The sequence below is a fragment of the Palaemon carinicauda genome, chromosome 32 (assembly GCF_036898095.1).
Source record: "Palaemon carinicauda isolate YSFRI2023 chromosome 32, ASM3689809v2, whole genome shotgun sequence".
NCBI lineage: Eukaryota > Metazoa > Arthropoda > Malacostraca > Decapoda > Palaemonidae > Palaemon > Palaemon carinicauda.
The window spans coordinates 19421519-19446792 of NC_090756.1; the positions used below are offsets into that span (position 1 = coordinate 19421519).

The following is a 25274-nucleotide window of genomic DNA, read 5'->3' on the forward strand; positions in this document are numbered from 1 at the left end:
ATGATCAATTAGGAAAAGTCCAGTCTAAGGCTCAAGCAGAGGATGGCATATTGGGGGATGTAGATAGAACAAGCAGCAGAGAGTGAGTTACCAAAGGATGAATGTATCAACAGACTGGTGCACATTCAAAACCTTCAGAGTCTACGGTGACACTTCTGTGATTAGAGAAGCTTGTCTGACATAGTTATCTCTGAGCAATTGCTCCAGTAAGTTCTGAAGCATCAATGGTAAGAAGTAATTGATCTCTACCAAAATGTACTCGACGATCTTTCTTGGTGGGCTGAATGACGTGCAGTACACCTCAAAGGGTGATCTCCACTTGACTCTAAGGACGGGTGGGAACACCCGATTACTTTGACTGCTTCGGAGATATGGTCCCAGTAAAAAAAAAAAGCACCTTGCATACCACCCTGTTAAAAATGCAAGAGCCAGAGTTTTCAACAAATTTTAAAATAACTGAATGCCACCAGTGTACAAATGAGGGTGAAGGTTTGGAGATCTTTTTGATAAGTATCATAGTTGATATCTATTCAAAATAAACTTCTACATCTCACTATTCTGCTCCATCTTGGTGTCACACTGCCCAATGTCATGACTGGCATCTCCAAACTCTCAGAAGCTGGAGGGGACTGCAGACTAATGTGTCCCCTCCCTCCCTCTACTGTTCTGTCATTCCCGAATTGAGCAGGTGGAGCACAAAAAGGTGACTTACTGCCATTCTTAATGGAAGCAGCAACCAATCAGAGATCCTCTTTGGATATAATAAGCAGCTGCATCTTCCTTCAAGGCCAATTTCATGCTGTGACATTTGCTGAAGGTCTTGCTGCAGCCACCTTCAAAGGAATCTGCACAATGGAAGAGCAAATTATGGTTCGTCATTTGCCATCCTCTCCTACTTTTAGCGGATATGAAAAGATGTAGCCTCCAGTCACTGGACAGAAACCAACTTGCTATAATTTGCTAACCTCTCATGTGATGAAGTAAGTGACTGCAACTGGCCATTTCAGGAAAGCTGGTCATCGAACTAATACCTTGAATGTCTCCGCAGGCAAACCCACCGTCAAAACAGAAACTACAGGATCTTAAGACAAGGCTCTCTCCCTTAGAATGCAAAATATTTTGTTCAAAGATTGCAGAGTTGGAACTCACTTGAACGGCCCGTTCCATAATGAATTTGAAGGTCTGACAAATTCCATCGTCCAAGGATAGGCAATTGGTTTCATCCATGTCAACTCCATCAAGATCTTTAGAACCATGACGAAAAGCGAAACTTAAATACCATGGATCTCGCTATCTTAGAAGTCTCTGTAGCCTCTAAGTTCATTGCACTCAATGTGTGGAAGGATATCTAAAAACCAACACTGCCTCAGGGTTTTTCCACCAATGCTGGTACCAGAACAAAGTTGGGTATCATAGTGTTGAAAACTTTACTCCTCCTACCATACACGGGAGGAGGAATCACCAATCACCTCTGGTGAAAAGTATTTTCCTCGTAGAGCAAGCAAGAAACGGACAGAGAATAGAATCAGGAGTGTACCTGGAAGAGAAAGAGAAGGGTGTCTGATCAACAATGCTTCCCCTTTGGAAATTTTAGTACCTTTAGCACTCGTTCCTCAAGAAACCGAAGAGACAAACAGCAGTTTAGTTCGTGGTGCACCAAGTACAGTATCGCATACACATACCAATCAGGAGATGTAAAACCTTGTTGATCACATATACTAAATTGGACATGATGTGTGTTACAGTGCCAAGGAGGAGTCTATGGTTGTCACTCTGTTCTTGCACAGTCATGGGAACTTAGCGACACGTGGACTAACAATGGGAGAAGAACAGTTTACAGGTTGTATTGTTCCCCAACAGGAACATCTATAGTGACCCAAGCATCAAGACAACAGTCTTGATGTGACTGATCACACAGATATCGAGGATTATATTTCCAATCAAACTTACTGAAGGTGTGGGAATACCTTGTTACTTATAAAAGGGAAGAGACTAATCCTTGGTGCCATTAAAGCGGGAATGCTCTTCTTCCTGACAGACCCAGTGCACATGCTGAGATAACTTTCTAATTTGTCTTTCTTTTGGTACTGCACTCTCTCCTTAGCATAAAATGAGACACATTTCAAGCTTGATGAGACTTTCCGATTAGTTGAAGGTACAGGAGAAGAGGGGGGGGGGGGGGGGGAAACTCGTCTGGTCACCCAAATCAACTATGTGTATGCACAGTATGGTATAAGACAAGAGGTTAGTCCTTGGTGCCTCACCAGGCCTCTTAAAAGTGGAACATTAGCCTTTCGAGACTCCTTAGACTATTTTCTAAACTTCTTTGTTGATTTCTTCATCTTGGAACAACGTACTGTATTAGGATCAGAAGAATATTTGGGTTTGAGATTTTCGAGACCCACGAATTTGTTTCCAAAGGAAGCCGACTCAAAATAAGGTGATGATTACACCTGCAGTTATTATGCCTTTACAAGCAAAGAAAAGTCAGAGGGGCAGCCAAAACCATTTGTCGATGATCAAGTTCCAGTGATCATAAATAAGGGATGACTTGGAATAGTCATGTAGCCCCCTAAGCAGGGGTTGCACCTAAACCTGGCATACTTCTTGCTAGTGTTTGAACCATGCATTTCAACTTGATTTTATCCAGGATTTTTAGATGAATCCAGACAGACCCACATGCTGCATACTTAAACCATTTATTCTAGAAAGAGAAAGAAAAAAGTTGAAAAACAACCATTCCAACTAAGCTGTAGTCTTACACTCCTATTTAAAAACAACCATTCCAACTAAGCTGTAGTCTTACACTCCTATTTAAGGACAGTTTGCATTCATGTAAGAACATTGAAAATTATATGCAATCTGCATATTTACATTTCTTTTTATTTGATGTTTTTGCATAAAAATATCATTGAATAGTGAATGACCTAAATGAGAGGTTCAAATATAAATTAGTTTCAACCCTAACAAAATTTGAGACATTTATCTTGAATCATAATCGTAAATGCTAACATCCCTTTCAATATTAATCATAATTGTCGACAGTAACATCTTCTTCAATGTTGCTTGGAGAAGTCTCTACATCATCATCCATGAAATCTCTGAAAATTTGAGTTTTAATATTATAAATCACATTGTATATAACATTTCAATCTATAAATTAAAGGACTTGAAAAATTTTTCCATACAAACTCATAAATTTTTATAAAGTTCCTGCGAAAAAGAATTCCTGTTACACAAATTTTTATACATGTTTACAGTTGTATTTTTTATAGTCATTAAATCTTTTACATTACTTTTTTAGGTCATTGCCAATGTATTTGCAGGATAAAGTTTGCACATAAATGGTCAATTATACAATCTCTCAAATGAGTTCCTGAAAATCACTTGCATAGATGGAACCAAAAATAACCAGGTGAAACATCAAGGAAATAGGCAACACAGTCAATTCATTTTTAACAAGCAAAGAAGAAATTCCCTTTTACAGGACAGACAATTCAATGACACGCCATGACACACTTCAGCAAAAATACCTTCAACACCTTCCTTTCTTCATGAAACCGTACAGCAAGTTCGAATGAACTACTTCAAGTTGAAGATGTAACGTTCCATGAAATTTGTGCCTGCTCAAGAAATGAAAGTGTGATTATTTAATTAATCATTAAAGACAAAGTAATAGTGTAGAGAAGTATGAAAGATATAGAGAGAAAAAGTGGAAGTAAAACGCAAGGTAAATGAGGCAAAGGGGAGCTGACCTGAGGTGGGGTAAGGGATTGGGTCATTCATATGAAGAGAATAAGAAAAAGTTTTGGAAAGAAGTGAAGAGAGTAAGGAAGGCTGGTTCAAGAATTGAAGAGAGAGTGAAAGATGGAAATGGAAGGTTGTTAAAAGGAGAGGAGGCACGGAAACGGTGGGCGGAATATTTTGAAAGTTTACTGAATGTTGAGGATAACAGGGAGGCAGATGTAATTGCTGTTGCAGGTGTTGAGGTGCCAGTGATGGGAGATGAGAATGAGAGAGAGATTACAAGAGAGGAAGTGAGGGGAGCACTAGATGAAACGAGAGTAGGAAAAGCATCTGGTATGGATGGTGTGAGAGCCGAGATGTTGAAGGAAGGGGGTGTGACTGTACTTGAATGGTTGGTGAGATTGTTTAATATGTGTTTTTTGTTGTCAATGGTACCAGTAGATTGGGTTTGTGCGTGTATTGTACCACTATATAAGGGTAAGGGAGATGTGCATGAGTATTGTATTTCAAGGGGTATTAGTTTGTTGAGTGTAGTTGGAAAAGTGTATGGTAGAGGGCTGATTAATAGGATTAAGGATAAAACAGAGAATGAAATCTTATTAGTACAGGGTGGTTTTAGAAGAGGTAGGGGTTGTATGAATCAGATTTTTACAGTTAGGCAGATATGCGAGAGATATTTAGCAAAAGGTAAGGAGGTGAATGTTGCGTTTATGGATCTGGAGAAAGTGTATGATAGTTGATAGGGAAGCAATGTGGAATGTGATGAGGTTATATGGAGTTGGTGGAAGGTTGTTGCAAGCAGTGAAAAGTTTCTACAAAGGTAGTACAGCACGTGTTAGGATAGGAAATGAAGTGAGCGATTGGTTTCCGGTGAGAGTGGGGCTGAGACAGGGATATGTGATGTCGCCGTGGTTGTTTAATTTGTATGTTGATGGAGTGGTGAGAGAGGTGAATGCTCAAGTGCTTGGACAAGGATTGAAACTGGTAGACGAGAATGACCATGAATGGGAGGTAAATCAGTTGTTTGCGGATGATACTGTACTGGTTGTAGACGAGGAAGAGAAGCTTGGCCGATTGACAGAATTTGGAAGGGTGTGTGAGAGAAGGAAGTTGAGAGTTAATATGGGTAAGAGTAAGGTTATGAGATGTACGGGAAGGGAAGGTGGTGCGAGGTTGAATGTCATTTGAATGGAAAGTTACTTGAGGAGGTGGATCAGTTCAAGTACTTGGGGTCTGTTGTTGCAGCAAATGGTGGAGTGGAAGCAGATGTACTTCAGAGTGAATGAAGGATGCAAAATGTTGGGGGCAGTTAAGGGAGTAGTAAAAAATAGAGGGTTGGGTATGAATGTAAAGAGAGTTCTGTATGAGAAAGTGATTGTACCAACTGTGATGTATGGATCGTTGTTGTGGGGAATGAAAGTGACGGAGAGACAGAAATTCAATGTGTTTGAGATGAAGAGTCTAAAGAGTATGGCTGGTGCATCTCGAGTAGATAGTGTTAGGAACGAATTAGTGAGGGTGAGAATGGGTGTAAGAAATGAGTTAGCAGCTAGAGTGGATATGAATGTGTTGAGGTGGTTTGGCCATGTTGAGAGAATGGAAAATGGCTGTCTGCTAAAGGTGATGAATGCAAAAGTTGATGGGAGAAGTACAAGAGGAAGGCCAAGGTTTGGGTGGATGGATGGAGTGAAGAAAGCTTTGGGTGATAGGAGAATAGATGTGAGAGGGCAAGAGAGCGTGCTAGAAATAGGAATGAATGACGAGCGATTGTGGCGCAGTTCTGGTAGGCCCTGCTGCTTCCTCCGGTGCCTTGGATGACCGCGGAGGTAGCAGCAGTAGGGGATTCAGTGTTATGAAGCTTCATCTGTGGTGGATAACAGGGGAGGGTGGGCTGTGGCACCCTAGCAGTACCAGTTTAACTCGGTTGAGTCCCTTGTCAGGCTGGGAGGAACGTAGAGAGGAGAGGTCCCCTTTTTTGTTTCATTTGTTTGATGTCGGCTACTCTACAAAATTGGGGGAAGTCCCTAGTTATATGTATGTATGATTAAAGACAGCAGTAACCATTCTGTTAGTTGTATATTCCTGGTCTCCAATCACTCCTTTTCCATATGACACCAAACATAACTGTTTTCCCTACTTTGAAAATAGACTGTTCTCATCAATTAGTTATTAATTATTAACGAATGATGGCAACATTGTGTTCTGTCTCTTCCCTTTCATTTGACACCAAACAAAGACTATTTCTGTTAACTTTGAAAATAAATTTTTCTTCAATTAAATTGTTAATTACTTATCAATAATCATCAGAATCATTCAGTCAAGTGCACCACTGTAATCACCTGTCACTCCTTAACACTAAACATGGCTATTCTCTGTGAAATAAGAGTTGATTGATTGATAATTAATTACTAATCAACAAAAGATATTAAAATCACGCCCTGAGCTTCGATGCAGGTATTCCAATAGTATCCGCATACCAAGTTTCAGATTGACCGAGTAATTAAGGGTACAAAAATTATTAATTACATAAATTAATAGTCTGACACAAAATTTCACGCTGCTCTGATGCTTATTAACAGTTGTCAAAATTTAATTGTTTTTCACTAATTAATTACTAATGAGCGAGATGGAATTTTGGAGAAGAAAAAAAAAAACGCTGAGAGGATCAGTAGACACTGGCCCTTAAAATATACCTATTAAGTTTTAAGACTATTAGTGCAAATAACGGAGAAGTAGGCAAAAATAATAGTGAGTACACACCAAGAACAAGAAAAACATGAATAGCGACTTAATGGCAAGGCCTTGAGCTTATAAAACTCTAATATTAGGTATAAACAAAAACCAAGAGTTTCTACACAAAAGCAGGATATCGGGACAGAATTCTACATCATTGAATTTAAATAACACATTTCTTCAACACTTATGAAAGTTGAAATTTAAACATGGAACCCTGCTTCTGCAGATAAAATTCACATGTTGGCCAGGATCTATTCGCTAATTAAGTTAATACATTCCATTGAGGTTGTATGCATCTGCTAATGAAGCTTGAAACACAGTAGGCAAAGACTGAAGTTGAGCTCCTTTGCCAAACGTATATAGTTTCCAGAGGGTTAAAGAATTGGTCTTCCAATACAGGATTGACAAGTTAGATACTAAATCATAATCGGGTTTATGAAGTGTTTAGATTACTTGCTTGCAGACCTTTGAGCACTGTCATTAAAAAGTTTGAGTAACTTTGATCTTTGCAAGCCTCTTTTTTTCCTCACCCAGAAGCATGAACTGATGATTAAAACTCTTGTAAAAGGACATTTATTTTGGCTAGCTAAAATAACCACATTTTCCTTTGGCAAGGGCCATAAGAGCAATCAATCCTTCGACTAACCAGTGACCTATGCACCTTCTCCTGAGTTACTAGACTTATCAATCAAGTTCTTTGCAGCAGAAGGAGAGTGCACCTGAACTAGTATTACTCAGCACAAAGCTGGTAGACAGTTCTACCAGTACAGTCTGGTGGAAGGCAGTGTCAATTCCTGAATCATTGTTTTGGTTTTAATTAGATCTATGGGTTTTTAAGGGGGTTATCGGAAAGGTCTATAAACTACTGCCAATATCCATTCCTCATATATTAAATCTTTAGGTTAAACTAAAGTCTCAAGGCCAAAGTCAACATGTCTCATTGAACCTAGAAATTATATGGAATTTAAAGGGTTGAGGGGGGGGGGTGAGAAAGACCAATCCTTTCAGCCTATGTCAGCACTCCTTAGTATGAAATCTAAAGATGTTCCATAGAACAAGGCTGCATAGTTTTATTTGATAATTTTACAAGTACTGCTTTCACAGTACTGCCTATCAAGACTAGTGTAGAAGAATGACATTTTCACATGCCTTTCTACTAAGATTGACTAATAATTAAGATCTGTTATGGAAGCAAATTATTCAAGTAAGTCTGCTTCAGTTTAAGAACAACTTCACAAATTTTCATGAGCGTCATGCCACTAGCTGGAAGGATACTACACGTCATGGACAAAGGTCTGGTTTTATCTGGATAATGGCTTATACTGAGAGAAATGAGTTTCATACCTCTATAGATCCCTACATTTGCCTGTTTGCCTACTAAACAGTTTATCCCGGTTCCTAGCACAACTAATTTTCCAAATTTCCCTAGTCATCAAAAGAATAAAATCTTTACTAGACCTGCTGGTACCATCCGAACACGTGCCTGCATACCTACTCTGGCTATCCCCTTTTGAGAGAAATGGTCCTCTGCCCAGCCCAATCAATGGTCAATTTAGGGATAACTATAGAGGGTTTATAAAATTTTCCTATCCAGCAAAATAATCCAATCTTTCTTCACCATTTTTGAAGGTATTATAGTGTCAACTCGAGTCTGTCGAGTAACAAGCCTCCTTAGAAACCTTATTCTACATGTCAGGTTGAAAAAAATGGACTGAAGTTATCATTCACCTATGAATTACGTTGACTTAAATTTTCAATTATTAGACATGGCTCATTTAAATGTAAAAGATAACTCAAACTGCTATTCCAATTTTCTCGAGATCTAAAGGTAAGCTCAATCCTAATTGCCAACAAAACTGGCACCTGATTGCACATCTCATTTGAAGGGGCAACCTTGCTTCTTTTGACACCAGAAGAACTGGTGAATACCAAGTAAAGGCTATTATCCAAATCTGTATTATCATATTTAAAACATGCTTAGCCTGATTCAGAAGCACAGTCACAGGCATTTAAGCTATGGCAAACAGTAGGGGGAAACGAGAGTTCATCTAATACATCTGGTCAGCACTGAAATTGCCAACAAATAAAAGAAGCCTCTCTGAAATCCTCCTGTTATCCAAGAAATGATAGTAAGAGGACTGTCAAAAATAGAAGTCAAATGTTGCTGTAACATTATTAGACTAAAAGGATGACAAACTTATATCTAACCTCATGGAATGAAGAAAGCTCTTTCTATGATTATGGTCATTTAAAAAAAAATCCAGGAAGAACATACCATACTCTATGATTGGTGTAATAGCCAATTTTGTTATTCAACTTCCATAGAATGCAGTACTTGAATCCTCAATAACATTTTCAATGAAGTAACATCACTTGAGGAGATGATACTACTGTATCAGTTTTCCTTGCCTTGAACCCTTTATGGTGGATCAGTAATTCTTTTCACAATAAATCCGTGAACAAGGTGAAGCAAGACTTTCAACATTTAGTTAATGCTGCTACCTTTCTTTCTGGTACTTTGCTCTTAAAGCAATTAACTACCGAAAAGGCTGGAAGAGCAGACAAGTTGATTTTTTCTATACCAACCAAAGTACCTGTACCATAAAAATTTTAAAATCTGCTTTGATTGTTTGTACAGTATAGTTTTGAAATTAAAACATTAAACATATTTTATTACTTGAACTAAATAGAAATTTGCTTCCAGGTCACAAAGCATACAAACTAGCTTATCACCAGTTTCATTTATACCATTATATATACAGTACTACACTCTCTCTACATAGCTTCTATTAGTCTTAGATGTACTGCAGAACTTTTAAAAGTGTTAAGTAATTGATGAGTTTGCAAATAATATTCTCTAGTTTTAAGCAAGAGGAAAACTCCAAACACAAAAGAAATACAAAGAAAAACTTAATTACACAAGTTCAAACCAAAAAAGGAAGATTAAAACTATTTATGAATTCTCCAAAAGAAAAAGAAATATGCTATGCATCCTTCAAATACCTGATGTTCAAAGATTCTATTGAAGATTCTATTCAAGCTGCTAATCCTATTAAAATTTGAAAATGCAGCTTTAGCACTGTAACAAGGTCAAATTCCATATATCCAGTGAAAGGAAGGAGTAAAAAAAAAAAACTGGACAGACTTTTCACAAGCGAGTACAGTAATAAGATTTGGGAAATACCAATACCCTCAGTTTAAAATATCAATATTTGAGCATTACTTGTTCTATAACAATTTGTTTGAAGTGATAAATGATACTGCTGAAAAATCAAATCATGATACCGAGTTGAGTAAAATGTCTCAAACATGAGCCTGGGTTAAAGTGCCAAACTTTTTGGTTAGGGGCAGGCACTCAAATGGTTGATATGACTACTGTAGGGATAAAGAGAAAAAGAAAACTGAGCCCTTGAATATCTCGTCAAAATGAGCAACAAGGTAACACCACACGATACCCTCATGAAACTAAAGTCAACAAAGATGAAAAATTAAATACCAATAGAAAAATTAAGAGATTCCTCACTGGATTCAGCGATCCATTGAAGATAATTTACTAAGAGAAGGAAGTTGAGAGTTAATGTGGGTAAGAGTAAGGTTATGAGATGTACGAGAAGGGAAGGTGGTGCAAGGTTGAATGTCATGTTGAATGGAGAGTTACTTGAGGAGGTGGATCAGTTTAAGTACTTGGGGTCTGTTGTTGCAGCAAATGGTGGAGTGGAAGCAGATGTACGTCAGAGAGTGAATGAAGGTTGCAAAGTGTTGGGGGCAGTTAAGGCAGCAGTAAAAAATAGAGGGTTGGGCATGAATGTAAAGAGAGTTCTATATGAGAAAGTGGTTGTACCAACTGTGATGTATGGATCTGAGTTGTGGGGAATGAAAGTGATGGAGAGACAGAAATTGAATGTGTTTGAGATGAAGTGTCTAAGGAGTATGGCTGCTGTATCTCGAGTAGATAGGGTTAGGAACGAAGTGGTGAGAGTGAGAACGGGTGTAAGGAATGAGTTAGCAGCTAGAGTGGATATGAATGTGTTTGGCCATGTTGAGAGAATGGAAAATGGCTGTCTGCTAAAGAAGGTGATGAATGCAAGAGTTGATGGGAGAAGTACAAGAGGAAGGCCAAGGTTTGGGTGGATGGATGGAGTGAAGGAAGCTCTGGGTGATAGGAGAATAGATGTGAGAGAGGCAATTGAGCGTGCTAGAAATAGGAATGAATGGCGAGCGATTGTGGCGCAGTTCCAGTAGGCCCTGCTGCTTCCTCCGATGCCTTAGATGACCGCGGAGGTAGCAGCAGTAGGGGATTCAGCATTATGAAGCTTCATCTGTGGTGGATAACAGGGGAGGGTGGTCTGTGGCACCCTAGCAGTACCAGCTGAACTCGATTGAGTCCCTTGTTAGGCTGGGAGGAACGTAGAGAGTAGAGGTCCCCTTTTTGTTTTTGTTTCATTTGTTGATGTCGGCTACCCCCCAAAATTGGGGGAAGTGCCTTGGTATATGTATGTATGAATCTAAAAAAGAATTGCATGATGCTTACCCTTCCATAATGTTGTCTGAAAAGAGCTGATTTGGCAGCGTCAAAGACACGGTAGTGGTGAAATCGTTCATGGGTTGCCGAGCTGCAAGACGCCTCTCTACCTCCTCTCGACTCAGCTGTCCATCATTGTGTGATCCTCCTCCGAGACCACCGACCTGCCGACGTGCAGACAGCTGCAAAAGTGAAGGGAAAGTTAGAAAAAGGACATACTTGGTCAAACCACAAAAAAAGCTGAGCAAACAGTTCTAATTAAAAAAGAAAATAATACAATTTGAAAAGTTAACAGTGATGAAAACCAATACAGTTCTAAAACAGAATGGGCACTCGTCAGACAGCATACCTTCGCCTACATCATGTTGTATATCACAAGATAAGCAATTGAATTACATAAATTTTGGCACTAGTTCCATGCAAATCAGATAAAAATTGACCACAAAATAGAAAAAATAGATTTTTTTTATATTTTCGCAACCTTGACGTTTGGTCCAATCACTCCATAAATCTAATCAAATTGTTCTTCGATCATGGCCAATCATCTCTCAACATTTCACGAGATTTGGTAAAACAGTTTTTGAGTTATGCGAATCACAAACACAGACATACAAACAAATAAATACCTATCAAAATATTTTGGTGACCTTTAGCTTGACCTTTTGTCCAATCATTAACACTTTTACCCCCAAAGGACGTACTGGTACGTTTCACAAAAGCCATCCCTTTACCCCCATGGACGTACCGGTACGTCCTTGCAAAAAAATGCTATAAAAATTATTTTTTTCATATTTTTGATAATTTTTTTTAGAAAATTCAGGCATTTTCCAAGAGAATGAGACCAACCTGACCTCTCTGAAAAAAATTAAGGCTGTTAGAGCAATTTAAAAAAAATATACACCAAAATGTGCTGGGAAAAAAATAACCCCCTGGGGGTTAAGGGATGGAAATTTCCAAATAGCCTGGGGGTAAAAGGGTTAACAAATTCTAATCAAATTGTCCTTGAACCATGGCCAGTCACTTCTGCAAATTTCATGAGATTCGGTAAAATAATTTTATAATTTTTGAGTTATGGGAATCACAAACACACAAACAGGCATACAAACAAATAAATACACGCCTATCAAAACATTACTTTTGCAATAAAATTGCCGAAGGTAATGACATGGGAGATACTCTATTATAACTTTGCCTAACCTTAAAAAAAATAAATACCAGTATAAATATTTGGAGCACATTCTAGTTAAACACTTAAAAACAGTAGAACTTCTTATAGCATCAAAAGAATATGGATGCTGATGCTATTAAAAGTTGCTGTGCCTGATTGGTAACGTCTCTGCCTGGTATTTGCGAGTCCGCGGTTCGAGTCCTGCTCAGACTCGTTAGTGCCATTAGTGTCTGCAACCTTACCATCCTTGTGAGCTAAGGTTGAGGGGTTTGGGGGAGCCTATAGGTCTATCTGCTGAGTCATCAGCAGCCACTGCCTGGGCCTCCCTGGTCCTAGCTTGGGTGGAGAGGAGGCTTGGGCGCTGATCATATAATATATGGTCAGTCTCTAGGGCATTGTCCTGATTGCTAGGACAATGTCACTGTCCCATGCCTCTGCCATTCATGAGCGACCTTTAAAACCTTTAAAGGGGTGCAGGCACTAAAGGTACTTAAATAGTTCACTGTTGAAAAAGTGTATGGAAGATTGACAAGCAAGAATTTTTGGTAATGACTTAATTCCTAATTGGATGAAACTATCACCAATAACTGATGATAATCTAAAGAACTTTGCCAATATCTTGACTGGGGAATAGTATTTCTATACCATACTGGAAGAGCTAAAAGATCTGAAATGTAGTATACAAAAAAAAATTATCCACACTCATGGGAAGTCTTCAAATAACACATAGTAACCTGGCAATAGATCCTTGAAATGTGCTAAAAAGAGGTAGACCCATATTTACTGAAAACATCTAACATGCAGGTAACTTGAAAACCTTTGAATGAGAGAAAAATGTCTAGTAACATTACCAAAGAGAACTAAAACTAATTTGAAAAAAATCTGTCTGTGATGTTATAAACAGGATTCAATCTGTCCAAGAACAGAACTTAGAAGTACAAAATGAGAACTATATTTCCGGATGGTGAAAAAAAGAACTTTCTATTTTTCCTAATGTGAAAAGTCTAAGGTATATTCATAGACAAAGAGTGGAAGTTACATAGAATCATTTCAGTATCGTCCGAATGGCACACAAATGTCACCAAGTGGATCAGGATGACTAACTCCATAGTCACACATAGGCTTATACGATTTGAGGACACATTCATTGTCACAGCTAAAATTTAGCTCATTATGATGTAATAACAATGAAATAACACCAAACTTGCCATCACATCACAAGATTATAGCACATTAATAACCGATGCGGTTACCTCACATCAACCATTATTTGTTGACCAGTTAAGGCGACCATTGCTGTCATGGCGCCCTCACATCACATGACATCATGAAGTGTTGTAGGAGCTGTGCCACTGGTCGCTATATGGTGGTGATTGTCACCACATTTTTGGCTGCATGACAACAGTCGTTTCAGTGACGTGGTACCGAGTGACAAAAATATGTCTCGGTAATACAACCAGGTAACTGTCGTCAAGCGAAAAATGGCACTTCAGCAGAGAGGAAAGCAAGCATAGCTATGACTACACCATATCATAAGAATTAATCCTAACAATTTGCTCTTTAACATTCTCGCTTTGAAAAACACTTACTACCCAGACCAAGTTAACAGATATCTCTGAACTTAATTTTTTTTTATGATGATGCATATAAGAAAATATCAAGTAATAATAAAAAGAAGAATATACGAGTAATATGTAACACTAAAAGAAGAATAAACAATTCTACAATAAAAGAGAAGAGGTTCTGTAAAACTGAGATTGATTGATTGATTTAAAGTTTTCAGGCATCCTGACATCTAAGGTCATTGACGCCGAGTAAAACCAAGAAAGCTAACAATGTACGTAGCTGTAAATGACACAGAGATAATACCGCTAGAGAGTTAATGGATCTTTTGACTGAGCAGATAATACTACATTGGATCCCTTCCTCTGGTTACGGCTAATTTTTACTTTTCCTGCACATACGCCGAATAGTCTGGCAAATTCTTTACACAATCTCCTCTGTCCTCATACACCTGACAAACTAAGATTACCAAACAATTCTTCTTTGCTCAAGGGTTAACTACTGAAATGCAGTGGATCAGTGGCTACTTTCCTCTTGGTAAGGGTAGAAGAGACTCTTTAGCTATGGTAAGCAGCTCTTATAGGGAAAGGATACTCCAAAATCAAACCATTGTTAATCATGAGGCCCTTGTTTTCAAACTGAAACAGTTGGGAGTGGGTGGGTCGTTTCTTAGCATTATTATTGATTTTTTAAGTAATAGATCTCAAAGAGTTGTTGTTGATGGGCACCATAGTGATTATAGGAATGTGATATCTGGTGTTCCACAGGGTAGTGTTCTTGGCCCATTACTTTTCATACTATATACACATGACATGTGGTTTGGCCTAGAAAACAAGCTTGTTGCATATGCAGATGATGCTACTCTCTTTGCATCAATTCCATCCCCTGAATGTAGATCTAGGGTTGGTGAATCCCTTAATAGAGATTTAGCTAGAATTAGTGCATGGTGCAAATTATGGGGTATGAAGTTGAATCCTAACAAAACTCAAAGTATGATTGTAAGTAGGTCAAGGACGGTGGTTCCTCAACATCTGGATCTCAGTATTGATAATGTTTCTTTAAATATGTATGATTCTTTCAAAATTTTAGGTGTGATTCTCGACAGTAAATTTACTTTTGAGAAACATATAAGGTCTGTGTCTTCTTCAATTTCACAAAAAATAGGCTTATTGAGAAAGTCTTTCAAGATTTTCGGTGATCAATCTATTCTGAAGAAGTGTTTTAATTCTTTCATTCTACCTTGTTTTGAGTATTGTTCTCCTGTCTGGTCTTCAGCTGCTGATTCTCATCTTAATTTGTTGGACAGAAACTTACGGTCTATTAGATTTCTTATTCCTGATCTAGATATTAATCTCTGGCACCGTCGTTCAATTAGTTCATTATGTATGTTGCATAAGATTTTTCACAACTCTGACCATCCTTTACATTCAGATCTCCCTGGACAATTCTATCCTGTTCGTAATACTAGGCAGGCAGTTAATTCTAATAGCCAGGCCTTCTCCATCACGAGGCTCAATACTACGCAGTACTCTAGAAGTTTTATTCCAGCTGTGACCAAGTTGTGGAATGATCTTCCTAGTCGGGTGGTTGAATCAGTAGAACTTCAAAAGTTCAAAGTTGGAGCAAATGCTTTTTTGTTGACCAGGCAGACATAGTCTTTTTATAGTTTATTTATGACATATTTGTTTTTGATGTTGTTGATAGTTTATTATATGACATGTCTGTTTTGACGTTGTTTCTTATTTTAGAATGATTTATTGTTAATTTGTTCTCTTCATTTATTTATTTCCTTATTTCCTTTCCTCACTGAGCTATTTTTCCCTGTTGGAGCCCCTGGGCTTATAGCATCTTGCTTTTCCAACTAGGGTTGTAGCTTGGATAGTAATAATAATAATAATAATAATAGTCTTGGGTAGTGCCATAACCTCTGTATAATGGTCTGCCACTAAGTTGGGTCAGAGTTCTCTTGCTTGAGGGTACACCCAGGAGCCCTATTCTATCTTGTTTCTCTTCCTTTTGTTTTTTAAGATTTCATATTTATATAAGAAAAATCTAATTTACTGTTAGTTCTTAAAATTTATTTTGATTGTTATTACTTCTCTTGTAGTTTGTTTCTGCTATTTTTCATTTTGGCTAAAACCAGCTTTTCCTACTAGGGTTGTAGCTTACCTTGTAATAGTAGTAATAATAATAATAATAATAATAATAATAATAATATAAAGAAAAATGAGTGATGTAAGGTCAACAACGAATATGTTGGTTCAACAGATTTCCTTCTCAAAAATTAGGCAACATAAGATTAATGGGAATGAAGTGAACAAATTCCATTAAATTATGACATTATCTTGTGAAATGATTTCACTGCTAAAAGTTAGCAGCTTCATTACACAAATGAAACCCAAAATGCATTTTTGAGATTCAACCAGAACACAGAACATACATGTAAGCATTAGAGTACTATCATTGAGGCAAAGCTCAACATACAAACTACAATAGCAGAATGACATGTGGTACACTTACGGCTGCTAGTGCTCCCGCAGAAAGGTTGGCACCGCTGAGTTTGGGTAACAAAGTTGCAGACGATACGTTTGTGGCTATGCTCGATGTTGGCTGAACATCACTTCCAATGACTCCAGATCCCAAAGTAATATGAGGAGACGAAGTCTGTAAGAGAATGGCTCTTTTAAGCATAGTCTAAAAAAACTTTAAAATAGAAAACAGTACTGTACTCGTGAAGATTATTATGAACACAGTACTAAAGTTTTACCCAATTTAGGACACAAAAAAAATTAAGTCAAGTACCTATAAAATTTTACAAATAATCTCCAATAAAAGTATCGAGACAAAGAATGTTGTGAATTCTTTTCTTGTTAAAGATCAAGAGCATATAACCATTATCATTATGATGTAACTTAGAGAGAGAGAGAGATATCCAAGTATTTTCATGATATTAGAAATTACCGAATTAACCAGCATGTCAAAAAGATCATGATAAAATGTTAGGAATAATATGGCATCATAGAAACTCATGGTAACCAATTCTGCCTATAATTTGAGTCTTTAGGCTAAGATATACAGTAACTCCATTACATATGAGTGAACTTCCGAGATCACATGACCTGTATATAGTTCATCATCCCAGAGTTTCACTTTACACTGGTACAAAATTCAAAAGTAATACCGCAAGTAAAAAATGCCAATACGAAATATGGTCACTTCATCACTGAACAATGTATTTTTAACACCTGATAATTATAAAATCAACTGCCAGCAAGGGATCATTAAAATTACCATCATCCTTAGAGGAAATTATTCTACTATAACTACCAAAACATGCCCTGCAAGGTACTTTGTAGACATAACTAAAATTCTTTGCAAACAACCTTTAGAACATTCTACCTTTAATTATGATTCTTCCCCTTTCCTTCTCAAGTTAACTGTCAAACTCCCTTAGCTTTACCGGGTTCCTATTTCCAGTTCTCATACAAGCCCAAATACTACAAGAAAGCACAAGGAGTCTTGTAACGAGTGTCTCGCTAAACTTCTTTATATCGAATAAATCTAAATGACAAAATCCATGGTTTCATGAAACTTTATTGGCTTGATAAACATTTGCTTAGCTATATGAAGTCTCAGGATCTAAGTTTTTATATTGAATACCAAACTAGAAAGTGTAAAGCATTCTAAATGACCTTATCCAGCTCAGGCTAATAAAAAAAACCAAAAATGGAGGGAGGAAAAAAGAAAGGGAGGGGGGCATTTTACTAGAGAATCAAAGAATTGCTCAAAATGACTGTAAAATTGCATTAAGGAAGACTAGAGCCTTCTTAAAGGTGGTCAGAAAAGGGGAAAAAATGCTCAGAAAATAAAGTGAATTTAAGAATCTGTGGCAATATAATACAGTACTGCCATATAAAAATTATGGAACTGTTTACACATAACTCCATCTTCCACACTTTTATTTATGTCACCCATCATGCTCTGGGAGGAACATAGAGAGGAGACGTAACCTTTCTTGTTTCATTTGTTTGATGTCGGCTACCCCCCAAAATTGGGGGAAGTGCCTTGGTATATGTATGTATCATGCTCTGTCATACAGCTCCAAAAAATGTACAATGTTAAGAATAGAGAATTAAGTTCTTCAAATTGGGGATCAACCAAAAGGTTAGCACTTTGTTTTGCAGGATTCACAAAATCTAAATTTTGCATCATCACTAATATCTATTGCAATTCCTTTCTATGGATCCCAGATAAAATTTAAGACTAAAACATTAGTCAGATCACATTTTACATATTCTAGTCCAGAAAACTGCAAAAACATTTATGATAATGCTTCACTGGTCTTGTACATGTACAAATTCTCTAGGTAAACTCTCACCTGCTTGCTGCTACTATGCTTGCTAGATTTACTACTACTACTGCTGCTGTTATTACTAGATTTCTTCTTTTTTGACGGGGGTTTACTGCTCGACCCATGTGTGCTAACGGAACTCGATACCGATCCCTCCATGCTCAAACGTTTCCTGCAACTTCAAAACTTCAAATTATTACCGACCATTTAGACAACTACACTTAAAAAGCAACACACTACAAAGGATACAAGTCATAAAATAATAGATAATTACACCTACATCACTAATCTTATGACAGTGTTCAAATTCAATAACACTTTCAAAAGCTGTACAATACATGTACAGTACTGGACACCAAAGGAGAGGTACCCCATGGTATGGACAATACAGTATAAAAAATTACATCTACATTACTAATCCTATGACTTTGTACAAATTGACAACACGTTTTCAAATGCTGTACACTGAAGGAGTGCTACATGTTATGGACTAATAGTTTTTTAAATATATGTTTTGAACCTTCTCCTTTTAACTTTTCTTCCAGTCTCTAAGTCACCTCCTAATTTTCAATCCAAATGCAAATTTAAAACTGCTCAAGTGTCAGGAGAGAGCAAATATTATTACAATAAGTTGAACAATGAAATATCAGAGATAAAATTACTGTACCCAACCTATTTCTCAAGTGTCACTCACCTTTTTGCATCAATCTTTCCTTCCATCTCTGTATCTGACTCCTCCGTTTGTTCAGAATCGGACGACGAATCCGGCCCTCTGTGATACTGCAGAAGACGATCCAGGAGGAAGGACTTATCCCTGCGTACCCGCAAGAGTGACCTCTGCGCTTTTCGCAGTTCTTCTTGAAAACACTCATTTTCCTGAAATGTTTTTACATAATGAAATATCTACAAATAGATTGTTTAGGTAAATATTTTGCTTAAATATGACAAATTCGTAGATAATTTGTATTTTTCCTAACTCTACAAACCTTAGCTATTTAATAGAGGTATCACTTTCGGCGTAGCTGAAATGACGAGCCATTAATTTTTAACAAGGGTTTACTACCCACACCGCTAGTTAGCGGAGGTAGGGGAGGGTAGCTTGCTACCCCCCGCCCCTCACACACCTGTGCTCGAGCTCACTTTGCTTGGAGGTAGGACTTCAAGTGGGGATAGGGCTGGCAGGCAAGTTTGATTAAATAGCTAAGGTTTGTATAGTTAGGAAAAATACAAATTATCTACGAATTTGTCATTTGTTCCATAACTGGAATACAAACCATGCTATTTAATAGGGGTGACTCACCCATTAGGAAGGGTGGACTACCCAGCCAGTCTGGCTTTTGGCTTTGCCCGGGGGCTCGTTATTTGACTTTGTAAGCACCCAAGAAATAAGGAATCCCTGCACCTCGCTAGAACCTTGCTACGCAAGGACTGCGGCCTACGCAAGCTGTGTGAAGGTATGAAGAAGTGTGACTCGTCCTAGAAAGTTGTTCTGAAGTTCTTTAGATGGAAACTTGTAGACTAGGACTTTCCCAATACCACCTCGTCAGGGTATGGGGATGTAACAGTATTAATCTTAATGATACGAACACAAGGGAGCATGGTTTACCTGCAATGGTTTGAGGTCAACTATGCAGAGAACCCAGGATACTGCTTTCCCCAAGAGAGGGGATGATGAAGAGAAGAATAGGGGCCAGTCAAACCTTTCCATTCATGCAGACTAAAACCGGGTAACAATGCCCTCAACCTTCTGCTACCTGTCCAATAAGGAGCTTGAGGTTTTAAACCAGCTGTTGTGCAGCCACCACAGGGCCGATAGCGAACGTATTGAGTTTCCTGTGGGTCACGTCTTGCAGGTAGTGGGATATGAATGTTGTTTGACGTTTCCACACCCCAGCTTGAAGAAGCTGCGTTACTGAAAAATTTCTTTTGAAGGCCAGGGACGTAGCTATGCCCCTGACATCATGTGCTCTTGGGCGACGTGACGGAGGAGGGTCTGGATTCAAGGCCATGTCAATGACCCTACGAATCCATGCATAAATGGTGTTCTTGGTGACCCTCCTCTTAGTCCTTCCTATGCTGACGAATAGTGCTAGCACATGAGGACGGGCTGCAGCTGTTCTTTTGAGGTACAGCCTCAAGCTCCTTACTGGGCATAGTAAGAGATGGTCTGGGTCATCTGTTACAGTATGGAGACTAGAAATCCGGAAGGAGTCGAATCGAGGATCCGCCACTCCAGGATTCTGAGTCTTAGCAATAAACTTAGGGACGAAGCTGAACGTTACCTCCCCCCATCCCCTTGAATGGGCGATGTCATACGAGAGACCATGAAGTTCGCCGACTCGCTTGGCCGAGGTCAAAGCTAGCAGGAATACGTCTTCCAGGTTAGGTGGCGATCTGATGCCTGGCGTAATGGTTCATAGGGAGGTCTCTTAAGAGACCTGAGAACTCGAACCACGTTCCATGGGGGAGGTCTCACTTCCGACTGAGGGCAGGTAAGTTCATAACTACGTATGAGTAGAGAAAAAGTTCTCGCGATGAGGAAATGTCCACTCCTTTGAGCCTGAAGGCTACACTTAAGGCTGAGCGATAGCCTTTCACTGCCGAGACTGAAAGGCGCATTTCTTCACACAAATACACGAGGAACTCCGCTATTGTTGGAATAGTGGCATCGAGTGGAGAGATACCATTTCCATGACACCAACCACCGAAGACTTTCCACTTTGCCTGGTAGACTGCTGCCGAAGACTTTCCACTTTGCCTGGTAGACTGCTGCCGAAGACTTTCGCAGGTGTCCAGACATCCTGACAGCAACTTGTTGCGAAAATCCTCTCTCAGAGAGGAGATGCTGGATAGTCTCCAGGCGTGAAGTCATAGTGAACCTAGGGTTTTGTGGAAGATGTTGGCATGTGGTTGTTTGAGTAGATTGTGTCGTGGAGGGAGTTCTCTTGGTAGCTCCGCTAGGAGTTGCAGAAGGTCCGGGAACCATTCTGCGTGATGCCATAGCAGAGCTATGAGGGTCATTGAAAGATTGACTGATGTTCTGGTCTTGTTGAGTACCCTCCTCATCGGACAGAACGGGGGAAAGGCGTAAACGTCAATGTTGTCCCATCGTTGTAGGAAAGCATCTTGCCAGAGAGCCTTGGGGTCTGGGACTGGGGAACAGTACAGCGGGAGCCTGTAGTTCAGGGCCGTTGTGAAGAGGTCCACAGTCGGAGAACCCTACAAAGTCAGGACTTTGTTGGCTACTAGATGATCCAAAGACCACTCGGTACTCACTATCTGAGATGCTCTGCTCAGGTTGTCGGTGAGCACATTCCTTTTGCCTGGAATGAAGCGTGCCGATAGTGGTATCGAGTGGATTTTGGCCCATCTCAATATCTCAACTGCTAGATGGGATAGTTGCTGCGAAAAAGTACCTCCTTGTTTGTTGATGTAGGCCACTACTGTGGTGTTGTCGCTCATCACCACCACAGAGTGACTTGCCAGGTACTGTTGGAACTGTTGAAGGGCCAGAAAGACGGCCTTCATCTCTAGGAGATTTATATGGAGGTACTTTTCTGACTCTGACCACAGGCCTGAGGTCATGTGGTGCAGTACATGGGTCCCCCACCCTTTTTTTGAAGTGTCCGAAAACAGCATCAAATCCGGGGGAGGACGAGAAGGTCCACTCCTTATCGTAGGTTCTCGTCTGCCACCCACCACTGGAGATCCGTCGGTTCCGCAGGTCCCATGGGGATCTGGATGTCCGGGGTGTTGTACGCTTGATTTCACCGGGACTCGAGTCACCACTGGAGGGAACTCATCCTGAGGCGACCGTTGGGAACTAGACGGGCCAGCGATGAAAGGTGACCGAGGAGACGTAACCACGATTGGGCTGGAAGTTTTTCTCATCTGAGAAAAGGGCTTGCGACCCTACTAAGCCTTGCTATCCTGTCGTCTGATGGGAAGGCTTTGTGGAGATTGGTGTCTATAATCATGCCTAGGTATACCAGTCTTTGAGAGGGAAGCAGTGAGGACTTCTCAAGATTTACCATGATCCCCAGATATTGGCAAAGTCTCAGAAGTTTGTCTCGGTGTTGAAGAAGGGATGACACCCAGTCTGCTAGGATTAACCAGTCATCCAGATAACGGAGGAGACAGATGCCAATCCTGTGTGCCCAAGATGATACTAGGGTGAACACTATGGTTAAGACTTGTGGTGCTGTGGAGAGACCGAAGCACAGCACCTTGAACTGGTACTTTCTGTTGTCTAGGCTGAATCTTAAGTACTTCCTTGAAGACGGATGGACTGGGATCTGGAAGTACGCGTCCTTTAGGTCCAGTGTGCACATGAAGTCTTGGGGTCTTATTGCTAGTCTGACCGTGTCCGCCGTCTCCATGCTGAACGGAGTTTGTTTGACAAACTTGTTCAGAGCTGAGAGGTCGATGACTGGTCTCCAGCCTCCAGACGCCTTCTTTAAAAGACAGAGTCGACTGAAGAACCTTGGAGATTCGTCGACGACCTCTTGGAGAGTGCCCTTCTTCAACAGGGTCTGGACTTCTGCCCGAAGGGCTTGCCCCTTGCCGATCCCATGGCAAGGGAGCTCAATGACACTGGATTCATCGTCAGGGGAGGTAGAGATGTTATGAACAGGACGCGATATCCTAGACTGATCACGGAGATTATCCAGGAATCGGCCCCGAGTTGCTTCCACCTGTTTGAGCAACTTTGTAGGCATCCCCCCACTAGTGGACATGCAGGGGGACTGCCTATCCTAGCATTTGTGGCCTCGGCTGCTCCCTCTAGGATTCTTGCCTCCACTGGAGGACTTTTTGCCTTTGCTTTCTTTGACAGGAAAGGGCTTAGACACCAAGGTCTTCGCTGCTGTCGTCGTTCTAGCGGTCTTGACTGGACGGGACTGCTGTGGTGCTGGAGGCTTATAGGGCTTGGATGTTAAAGCCCTATGAAGAAGGGAGTCTTGATGTGACTTCCTCCACCTCTCAGCAGCATGTTCCACATCCTTAGGCTCGAACAAGATGGATCCCTCTAGAGAGGAATGTCTGAGCCTATTGATCTCGGGGGTAGGGACCTTCTGATGGAATCTCTCAGCTACTGCATCCCGACGTTTCAGAATGGTATTTGCCCACAAGTTCGAGACTTGGTGGGCAAGAAACTCGATCGAGCGAGTACCTGAGAGAAGAAAGGTCTTCATAACTTTCCTTGTACGTTCTTTGGAGAAATCCTCATAACATATCAGAATACCTAAGGTCCCCAACCAGATATCTAGCCATGAAGTGGCTTGCATAGCACACTTCGCAACTTTCTCCTGATTAAGGATCTCGGCCGCCGAGAATGAGACCTGCCGGTTGGAGTGTCTCTCAAGAGAGACTCCCTTGGTAAGCTCTTCCAGCGAGTGGTGAAGAGGAAGAGCTAAACAAGGATCCTCAAGGATCTCGAAGTACCTTCTCTGCTGTACGGGAGGAGGTGGGAGGAGCTTGTTGGTGGCACTGGAACGGTTGGAGGAGGGCATCTCGGAGAGCTGTAGAGAGATCTTGTCCCTGGTACTCTTAACCACTTGAGACCAAGGCAGTGCTGCACTGGTCTTAGAGGGTTTCCGAGTACCAAAGACTCGGTCCAAGACTGTGTCCTTGCCCTCTCGAGGAGGGATCTCTGGGTTGGAAAACCCGTTGAGAGCCCTCATTAGTCAGAACTTGCCAAAACGCATGTTCTGACTCTTGCTGGTCTCCTTCTGATGTAGGACTTGCAGCGAAGTCTCCTTCTGTCCCCAAAGGCTCTTCTTGGGGAGAGTCGCGGATGTTCTCTGACTGGCTAGCTGGCTCCATCCTAGTCCTAGTAGAGGACTTTGGCAATGTTTTGGAGTCCTTAGATTCCTCCCTACGAAGGATGTAGGACTCCAACATTGACGAGGATGGCATGTTTCTTTCAATCCCCAACTCAGAAGACATCTCGGCGCGGGGAGAGGTTTCCCTTATTGGTGCGATGGGAGAAAGTCTCTCCTCGCGTGATTCCCCTGGGAACGGGAAATCTTCGTCCGAAAGGGAAGGAGAGACAGCCTGGAGGAAAGAAGGAACCTGCCTCGAAGGTCTGCGTGGAGTCAGTTTTTCCCTTGGAGAAGTTACCGCGTCTGGAACTCCTCTTTTTCTCTTCAAAGGGGTAGAAGCAGCCATGGATCTGTGCCCTAATTCAGAGAAGACAGGCTTGAAAGCCTGTGTTACGGCTCTGATCAGTGCACTGAACCAGGGCTGTTGGCTGACAGACGTGATGTCAGATATACCCCTTGAAGGGAAAGGAATTGAAGGATCCCTGGGAAGAGTCCTCATCATTGGTGGGTTCGCCTGAAATGGTTTTGAGATCCTGGACCCTTCTAGATGTTTCCCTTCTCCCACAATGCGCGGTGGTATGCGCTTGCGGGGAGGGGAATGAGGCAATGGCGACCTTGCCATGCGTAGTTCAGCAGTCTCGCGCGCGGGAGGATATTGACGCTCCCGAGAGGGAGAGTAATGGTGCTCGCGTGAGGGAGAATACCAGGATGCACTTGCGGGGAGGGGAATGAGGTGATGGCGACCTTGCCGTGCGTAGTTCAGCAGTCTCGCACGCAGGAGGATATTGACGCTCCCGTGAGGGAGAGTAATGGTGCTCGCGCGAGGGAGAGTAATGGTGCTCGCGCGAGGGAGAGTAATGGTGCTCGCGCGAGGGAGAGTAATGGTGCTCGCGCGAGGGAGAGTAATGGTGCTCGCGCGAGGGAGAGTAATGGTGCTCGCGCGAGGGAGAGTAATGGTGCTCGCGCGAGGGAGAGTAATGGTGCTCGCGCGAGGGAGAGTAATGGTGCTCGCGCGAGGGAGAGTAATGGTGCTCGCGCAAGGGAGAATACCGGGACTCGCGCGCGGGAGACTGCTGGCGCGGACGCGCAGGACCAAGGCGTTGAGTGTGCGGGCGAGAGTTCGCGCGTGCCTGTACTAGTCGTAGGGCGCGCACAGGAGAAAGATCCCTAGCGCGCGGGCGCGCAGTTGAAGCCTGAGGCTCGTGGGCGCGAATCCATAGGAGAGAATAGGCGATCGCGCGAGTATCCTCGCGGATGCGTGCGGGAGAAAGCCGGCGCGATACCGGGCGCGAAGGCGAGCACTGGCGCGATGGTATTAGCTGGCGCGTGGGAGAAGTCAGTTTAGATGACTTCCCAGCAGCGCCC

The 25274-nt window shown here is 41.0% G+C and overlaps 1 protein-coding gene across 4 annotated transcripts in view; it reads right to left on the minus strand.

Annotated features, from left to right (window-relative positions):
- Positions 1 to 2863: 2863 nt before the first annotated feature.
- Positions 2864 to 25274, minus strand: part of LOC137625300 (INO80 complex subunit E-like) — a 104910-nt gene continuing 82499 nt past the window's right edge. For 3 of the 4 annotated variants that reach the window (XM_068356129.1, XM_068356127.1, XM_068356128.1), the window contains exons 3-7: positions 18782 to 18963; positions 18115 to 18265; positions 16257 to 16400; positions 11015 to 11187; positions 2864 to 3101 (exon numbers count right to left, since the gene is read on the minus strand). In XM_068356129.1, coding sequence (XP_068212230.1) covers positions 3026 to 3101; positions 11015 to 11187; positions 16257 to 16400; positions 18115 to 18265; positions 18782 to 18963 — 726 coding nt within the window. In that variant the 3' untranslated portion in view covers positions 2864 to 3025. The remainder of the gene's footprint in view (positions 3102 to 11014; positions 11188 to 16256; positions 16401 to 18114; positions 18266 to 18781; positions 18964 to 25274) is intronic. The other variant, XM_068356130.1, reaches the window with a different exon arrangement.